Source organism: Chrysochloris asiatica, unplaced genomic scaffold, assembly GCF_000296735.1.
Source record: "Chrysochloris asiatica unplaced genomic scaffold, ChrAsi1.0 scaffold00017, whole genome shotgun sequence".
NCBI classification, from domain to species: domain Eukaryota; kingdom Metazoa; phylum Chordata; class Mammalia; order Afrosoricida; family Chrysochloridae; genus Chrysochloris; species Chrysochloris asiatica.
This window is the reverse complement of record NW_006408535.1, coordinates 19,840,043-19,848,936: the sequence shown is the minus strand read 5'-3', so window position 1 is coordinate 19,848,936 and position 8,894 is coordinate 19,840,043. Positions and strand designations below refer to the sequence as shown.

Genomic DNA, 8,894 nt, shown 5'->3' with positions numbered 1-8,894 from the left:
ACTAAATATTCTGAAGTAGTTCGTCACTTTCTTCCTAGTCTGTCTTAGTTTGGAAGCTCATCTGAAACCTGTCCACCATGGTTGACCCTGCTGGTATTTAAAATACCTGTGGCATAGCTTTCAGAATCACAGCAACTTAAAATCCACACAGTATGACAAACTGACAGATGAGTGGTGGAATATCATGATACGGATAAATAGTTTTAATGAGGTACACCACAGAGATTGGTTTTAAAATGAGCTGCTTTTAAAACAAATTTGAAATGACTAAAAGGCAATTATTACATGTCCTCTAAGAATTATGGAATTACTAATAAACTATATTTTAAAAAATAAAAATCTTAATTTAAAAATTAATGGCTTCCATTTAAAAATTAATGAGGTTTCTATTTTAGTTGTTGTTAATAAAGTGTCAGCCGATTCTGACTCCTAGCAACCCCGTATAGGGTTTTCATGAAGAAACTTGTGTGTTTGGAACACTCACCTTGTGATTAGCAATTTAGTTGTTGTTATTAAGTGCTGTCAAGTTGGTTCTGACTCACAGTGACCATGTATAGGGTTCAGAGGAGAGGCTGGTGAATTTGAATCACCAACCTTGTGGCTTAAACTGATCTTGTGGTCTAGTGTATTATTTTACAGTACCACACCTGGACACCAGTTCAGTTTTTGTTCTTGTTAAGTGCATCGAGTCGGTTCTGACCCATAGAGATCCCATATAGGGTTTCTGAGGAGCAATTTGAACCACCGACCATGTGGTGGTTAACCTACAGTGTCACAGCAGTTAGACCTAAGTATAATGGCCAAGGAGAATTAAATCAACTATATCTGAGCCTGACTGATTTTGAAAAAGCAAGTGTCTATTGTTTTCACTATGGACTTCTTTAGGATTAATGTTTTACTCTTCATTATGTTATATCTAAGTTATTTAATGTTGATAGAATGAACATTGCTCCCTAAGTTTTCTGTAGAAGGAAATATTCCTTAAGAACATTATTGTTGGAGGTGTGTGAAAAAAATTATAAGATAATTCTTAGTACAAGAGATATGCTGCAAGGCTAGATACTAGGAAAAGCAGGCTGTAATGGATCTGAAGAATTTGGGCCAATTTTTTGTGTTCTCATATTGTCTAGTTAAATCGCACATTCCTTGCTAAATGCTAAATTGAACTTCCTCTACCCACTATCATTTCATGGGACCAGAAGTACTTCCCAGGAGAATGTGAAATTCACAGATGAATCATGAGGTCACAACCCGATTCCCCAGAAATTTGCATAATACATAGACAAAAAATACATACTGGAGAAAACACATAAACAATCATATTTCTTGCTATGCATATTGTTTTTCTGCTAGTAAAGAGAAGACACAGAGTCTAATCAACAGCCACCCTTACCTTGTAGTACCTGCTTCCTGTATCATTTTGAAAGAGGGTAAGGCATTTGCTATCCAATCTCCAGTAGTGCCGTTTTCTCTGAAATGGAAATTAGATTCAGGATTATTTTTAAAAATTAAATACCCCAGATTAATAAAACCAAAACATTTTCTTAATGGTAGCAAAGCATTTGATATAGAAATGACCTGGGCTTTGGCCAGGCAGACCCACACTCAATTTTAGACTACAATTTGACTATTTAACAAATGTCCTGAGAGAAGTGTCTGTTTCTATATTACAGGGTACGAATAACAAAGGAGAGCACATGCTAGCAAGTAGTGCAGTGTCTGGAAGTATATTCACAGTAATTAAAAAACATAATTCTAAAGATTAGTTGGCTGCTTGAAGATTTGTGGAAGGAATTTATCATCTGTGATAAAATAAAAAGGCTCAACAAGAGATACAATGTTGATATATGCTCATTTAAGAACATAAGAAATGCCATGCTAATTCAACCAGGTATTTTGGCTTCCCAATAGTGATGGAAGAATTCTGAATGTTACAACAAAGCTAGGAAATTTTCTGTTGGCATCAACAATGTCAGGGAAAATATTAAAAAAAAACCTCTGTCCTCTCTTTAGCTTTCTATAGATCTATCTTCTATGATTTATTAGTCAGTTCCTTTTTAAATCCAGGTATCTTTCATGATTTTAGTGTGTGTGTGTGTATATATAAACGTATGTGTTCATCTTTTAAGACCAAAATGCCCCAGTGTTATTCCAGGTTGCCTCTACAACTCTTCTAGGGTCTGTTAAACACTTTAAGTATTTTATGTGATATCTACCTAAAACTAGATGATATTCAATTGAGTCCTTCAATAAGTCATGTAGCTCTTTCTCCAACAAAAAAGGTTGAGCTTACATTACAGTCAACATCCATTGACCGAAAACTGACTTGTCCTAACTTTGAAACAATTGAACCAATACCTATGAAACAGATTTTTTACCACAATCACCTTCACTTGCTGTAAGCGCAGTTTTCTAATGATTAAAAAGACTTTGACCCTATTCTATTCTTGCACTTGTTGCTGGTATTAGTTGCCGTCGAGTCAGTACCAACTCATAGCAACCCTGTGCACAACAGAACGAAACACTGCCCAATCCTGGGCCAACTTCACAATTGTTGCCACTCTTGAGCCCACTGATGCTGCCACTTTGCCACTAAGTAAGGTTAAATAAGAGCCATAAGCACCAGTTCTGACTTACTTACAAAATTGACTTTCAGTTACACTTTGGAACTGATCTCGTTTTAAACGTAGAGAACATTTGTCTGCTTGTGCGAGAAGGCTTCAAAGGTTCATGGGAAAAATCCATTGTTTTAATTTCATTTTTTTTCCCATGTACTTTTTGAAGCCCCCAAGTATTTATCTAAAGAAATCATGAGTCTACTATAGGATGAGGGAAGCACTGCCAACTGTCATTGAATTAATTATGACTCATAGTAACCCTACAGGCAGAGTAAAAGTGTTTCATAGGCTTTCCTAAATGGTAAATCTTTATGGAACTAGACAGCCATTTCTTTACCCCATGGAGAAACGTGTAGGCTCAAATCAGCTTCACTAGCCACTGCACCTCAAGGTCTCTGGAAAACTTTCAGGGACTGAGAAACAAGCTGATAAACAATAGTTATCATTAACTATTAATTAATGTAACCTTAACACACATATTCCACCTCTATCCTCAACAATCAGGAAGATCTGGACTAACGAACACCCTCAGATTAAATGAAAAATTTTACATGTGTTATTTTCTATTTACTACACACCATCACTCATCTGTCAGTTTGTCGTGCAGTGGTGGCTTGCATGTTGCTGTGATGCTGGAAGCTATGCTACCGGTATTTGAAATACCAGCAGGGTCATGTGTGGTAGACAGGTTTTAGTGGAGTTTCCAGTCTACGACTGACCAGGAAGAAGAGGCAGACTACTTCTGTTCTGAATGTTTAGCCACTGAAAACCTCATGAATAGCAGCAGCATCATTCAACATTTTGCTTATAGGATCCTTTAATATTATATTGCAAGTCGAAACTTGATTTTTTTTCTCTAAAATGTGGCATTCCATTTAAAACTGTGAACTACAAAAGAGCATTCTGGAAGTGCATATTGTGACTTTCACAACTGCTCTAACCTGACAAGCAGACATTCACCTAGTTTGGTGATCATTTAAGTAATAGAGGCAAACGATGTTGTTGTTCAGTGATGTCAGGTAGGCTTCAACCCAGAATCCCTGAATACAGTTTCCAAAGAACAGTTGGTGTGTTTGAACCACTGACCTTATGGTTAGGAGTCCAATACTGATCATACAGTACCACATCAGAATTCCAAATTATCTTGTTCCTCTGAAATTTCTTTCTACATTGTTTTTTTTTTCCTTACTCAGTTGATTGTTTGGTTACATTTGAACACTCAGACTGGTTATATACTCCCCGTGATCCTGTCTGATGGCTGGTCTCCAGACTGCTCCCAGAAACTCAGACATCCCACAGACCTCAAGAGTATTAGCAACTTCTGCAAGTCACCTCACAGTTGTAAGTGCTCCCTGCAGAACTTACCAGCGCATCCTTGCTGGTGTAGTGGACCATCCATCCTTCCTTCATGACTGTGCTGCTTTTCCTCTTCGTGTGTTTGACAGACTGCACTACTCGCATGAGTGGGATATTGTTGCTTGTTGATGGACTTGGAAAGTCAAAATATTTGGGGAAGGAAATGTTTTTAGATACATATCTTATTTTCATGCATAAAGCTTTATTTCAGCTCTTTTAAAATGAAAGCCAAAACATTCAGATTTCATTTTTAGTGAAATATAAAATGGTTTTTCAAACACCAGAGTTTGGAATCTGGGTTACTGTGAAGAGAGATAAACCCACCAACTGCCATCAAGTTGATTGTGACTAATGATAGGCACTTTGTCTATGTAACTTGCAAGAATCCAAGGAAGAATAAGCACCTTAGTGCATAATTGAACCATAAGGTGTCCAACGTTCAGGTAGACAGAGATATTACTGTCATAGTGTATGAGGCCGTTGTATTCAGAATCACATATTTAAGCTTTTAAAATCATTTATCATGGGAAAAATATTAAGTCATTTATAGATCACATTATCTGATATGAATTTTAGTCTTTGCATAATTTCATCAAAATTAGACTCTACTATGTAAACTGTCATTTAATAAAACATACTCATGGAATTATTTTGATCTTTCAGTCTTTCTCCTTTTCTCTCTCATCCCCTACCCCATGCACAAGTGCATATATATGCATCCTCCAAAATTCTTTGGTACTAAAGAAATGTACATTTGCACAAGAAGGTTGAGACATAACACTAATATTTTCTAGTATTTAAAAATACTCATTATGCCATTAAATATTAAAAATTAAATAATTTTATTACTCTACTCTTATGAACTATTTCAGTTTGCCAGTGAATATACCGTTACCAAAATGGAAATAAAAGTTTGAATCTACTTTATAATAAAATTCAAAGATTAGCAAACCTTTTCTGTAGAGCATCAGAAAATAAATATTTTGGACTTTAAAGAATATTTAACTCTGCAATTGTAGTGCAAAAGCAGCTATAGACAACGCAAATTGGCTGTGGCTGTGTTTTAATAAAACTTTATTACAAAATAGGCAGCAGCCAGTTGTGCCTGGTGACAATTGTTTGCTGACCAGATATAAAAAAATGGGAGTAATTTAGTAATCAAAGATAGTGGATGATTAGATCACAAAAATGAAATGATAGATTCAGTGAGGCGCAGACATAATGTGATATTTGTAAGAGGGGCCAATTATAAAAAAGATGGTGTCTGCTGTAGTTGATCCCTGATCTTTGTAATTCCTCACCATGAGCTGTGAATAAATACTAACTCAGTAACAAATTTCTGGATAGCAAATGTGCATATCCCTTACATGCAAAGGAAGATGGGCCAATGAATGAGTCAATGCTAGAAAAGGATGCAAAGGACACTCCTCTAATGGATTCCAGACCTCACAATTGCAAAGTTTCTCAAGAAAAGAATGCAGATCATTCATATAAATGAATTAAACACACTCTCTCAATTTATAGAAGAATGAAATATCAAATAGCTTTAAAAAATACCAATCACTGGGTTTCTACTCTTTGAAAGAGACTGAGACACTCTCCCTCACCTGATGGTTCTGTTGGAGTCCTCATGGTCTTGGTCTGGATCCTGCATTTCCCCACTGTCATTCTGGCACTCCGCCATCACCATCTCAGCATCTTGGACCATTGCTTCTTCCATGTCATCCATGAGGCCACTGTTCCTTTCACTGTCATTGTCATCGCTCCCTTCTTCCATGACCACATCAGATTCTGCCCCAGGGCCAATTAAATCTAGGAAATTGTTTTGGATCCATGAAGATAAGCCTGGACACCTGGATCTATACCTTAAAGAAAAGCTGAGCAATCTTAAAACAAATTAATGTTGTTGTTGTTAAATGTCATCGAGTCAGTTCGGACACTTAGTGACCCTGTATAGGGTTTCCAAGGCTGTAAATCTTTATGGGAGCAGAAAGCCTCATCTTTGTCTCATGGAACACCTGGTGGATTTGAACCACTGTCCTTGCAGTTAGCGGCCCAGTTCATAACCCACTTTCTTTTACTATAATAAAACTCAATTTAAATATGGTAACTCTTTAGGGTATGCTATGAGTATTATCTTGGGGTTTTCTATGTGTGAGAAAGCTATAATTACTCTATATAATCCTTTTCTTGCTATTTCTATATTACATACATAATCAACATATAATAATTTAAGATGCACGACAGACATCTGTGTTGCTTCAATTATATACAGAACAGGTGACAGTGGTCATGGTGGTTGTGTGCCACTGAGTCGGTTCTAACTCATAATGACCCTGTATAGGGTTTCTGAAGCTGCAAATCTTTACGGGAGCAGAAAGCATCATCTTTCTTGTAAGGAGCGACTGGTATATTTGACAACAACCTTTTGGTTAGCAATCCAGCTCACCAGGGCTCCTTAAAACAAATTAATGTTATTGTTAAATACTGTCTAATCTGTTCTGACTCATAGCAACTCTGTATATAGTTTCTGAGAAGCAGCTGGTGAGTTTGAACTACTGACCTTGTGGTTCAAACAGATCCTGCGGTCTAGTGCTTACCCTACAGCGTCTCACTCCAGGCTCTAAAATAAAATTAATAGATAGTCCTAAAAATAGTCATGTGATTATGTGAAGAGTTTATCTTTTACTTTACTGTTTTTGTTGCAGCTCATAAATATCTGAATTTATAAGAGTCTGAATAAACACTTTTTGAGGTAGATATTTGTTTTCTGTATCTCTGAGACAAAGAGTTCATTTAGCTTGGATTCATAATCAATACTCATGGAAGCAGTAGTAAAGAAATCAAACACCAAACAACATATTGCATTAGTCAAGTATGCTGCACAAGACCTCTTTAAAGTGTTGAAGAGCAAAGATGTCAGTTTGAGGACTAATGTGCACCTGACCCAAGCCATGGTGTTTTCAACAGCTTCATTTACATGTAAAAGTTTGACCAGAAATAAGGAAAACTAAAAGAATCAATGCATTTTAATTATGGAGAAGACTATTGAAAGTACTATGAGCAGTCAGAAGAGTAAAAAATCTGCTTTGAAAAAAGTTCAACCAGAATGCTCTTTAGAAGCAAGGATGATGAGACTCTGTCTCCTGTACTTTTGGCATGCTGTTGGGAGGGACCAGTCCCTGGAGGAGGAAACCAAGTTTAGAAAAGTGATGGGTCAGAGACAAAGAAGAAGACTCTCAAGGAGATGGATTGACAAAGTGGCAGCAACTATAGGTTGAAACATAATAACGATTGTAAGGCTGTTGTAGACTGGGCAGAAATGTGTTCGGCTGTGCATTGGGTCTCTGTGAGGTGGAATTGACTTGAAGGTACCTAACAACAACACCAAACTAACCTAAGAACATGAAAAGTTTAGGAGAACCTTGGAGTAAAGCGATACTAGGCAAAAATGAGAAAAACACTGATCATATTCCAGTGATTTGAAACAACTGGGAAAAGGCAACATATGGGATGATGAGGGAAACCACATGCAAGAAGATTCAGGGTCACTGAAAATTACTGTTGCCATTTTTTTTTTTTTTTTTTTAAATCACAGAGACCAATATATTAAGTTGGTCACAAAAGCAACAGTTGTTAAATTCCTAAGACATTAGATGATGTTGACAGCTGTTGAGTTGGTTCTGACTCATAATGACCTTGTATAGGGTTTCTGAGGAGAAGCTGGTGGGTTGGAACCACTGACTTTGAGGTTAACAGTCCAGTGTGTATTCTACAGCACCACACCAGGACTAAAAATATTATATGGATGAAGTACTATTTAACCCTGTCACTAGGATGTTGATGGTAATGTAATACATTATGATTATGTACTAATATAAAGTATTTATTTTAAAAAACTAGAGAGTGGATTGACAGGAGTCACTGACCTGCCTAGCTAGAAGTATTCACCTTTTAACAGATATTTTCTGACTGTATGGGGAAACACACCTTCAAATGAATCGACAATATAAAAAACTACATGTTTTCCCTATGGTTCAGGCTCTGTGGGCCTGAGCAAGTCAACAGCATATTTAGCAGAAAGTAGAGAGACTGCCAAGCCTTCGATTTTGGCAGCTAATTCGCGAATCTCCAAGACAGAAATTATTGTTGGAATGTTGTCCTGAAGAGCACTCCCTTCTCCCAGGTATATATTTACTTATTCTAGAAAACAAAGCTCAGGATCAAGTTAGACATTTATTCTTCAGCTTTTTAGGAACAAAAATATCCAACTAGTTAATCTGGTTTCTAGAGCCATCTTTCTTCCCAGAGGAATTGGAACACCGATGCTAGACTGAATACATATATAATATATTGAATATATATAAAACAGTCCACTATCTACAATAAAAATCAGTCTGGAATTCTAAGTCATAGGTTTTAATTGTGGTTCATTTAAGAATACTACATGGAAATTCTAAGCCTGGAATTCTAAGACATAGGTTTTAGTTGTGGTCCATTTAAGAACATTACATGGAAATAAAATATGAGCTGCTCTTTAAGAACATAACATTTTTCTTAGGAATCCTCCAAAATTAACTTTTATAGATAGGATTTTTTGAAGTAATGTCCCCAAATATAGAAAAGGATGGCATACTGGTTAAAGTGCTCAGTAGATCAGTGGTTTGAACCTACCAACTACTCCAATGGGGGAAAGTTGTAGCAGTTTGCTTCCATAAAACAGCCTCAGAAACTATATGAGGCAGTTTTGCTGTCATTTAGGATTGCTAAACTGGAATCCACTTGATGGCACAAAATAACAACAAGAATGAGAAAGGATATATATTTTTAATTGTTGTTGTTGTTGTTAAGTGCCGTCGAGTCGGTTCCGACCCATAGCGACCCTGTACAGGGTTTCCGAGGGTGTAAATCTTTACGGGA

At 36.6% G+C, this 8,894-nt stretch overlaps 1 protein-coding gene across 1 annotated transcript in view; it reads right to left on the bottom strand.

The window, feature by feature from the left end:
• Window positions 1-8,894, bottom strand: part of LOC102824401 (serine/threonine-protein kinase D1-like) — a 430,645-nt gene that overhangs the window by 81,013 nt on the left and 340,738 nt on the right. The window contains 3 exon segments of the mRNA XM_006835370.1: window positions 1,394-1,471; window positions 3,984-4,107; window positions 5,582-5,786. Coding sequence (XP_006835433.1) covers window positions 1,394-1,471; window positions 3,984-4,107; window positions 5,582-5,786 — 407 coding nt within the window.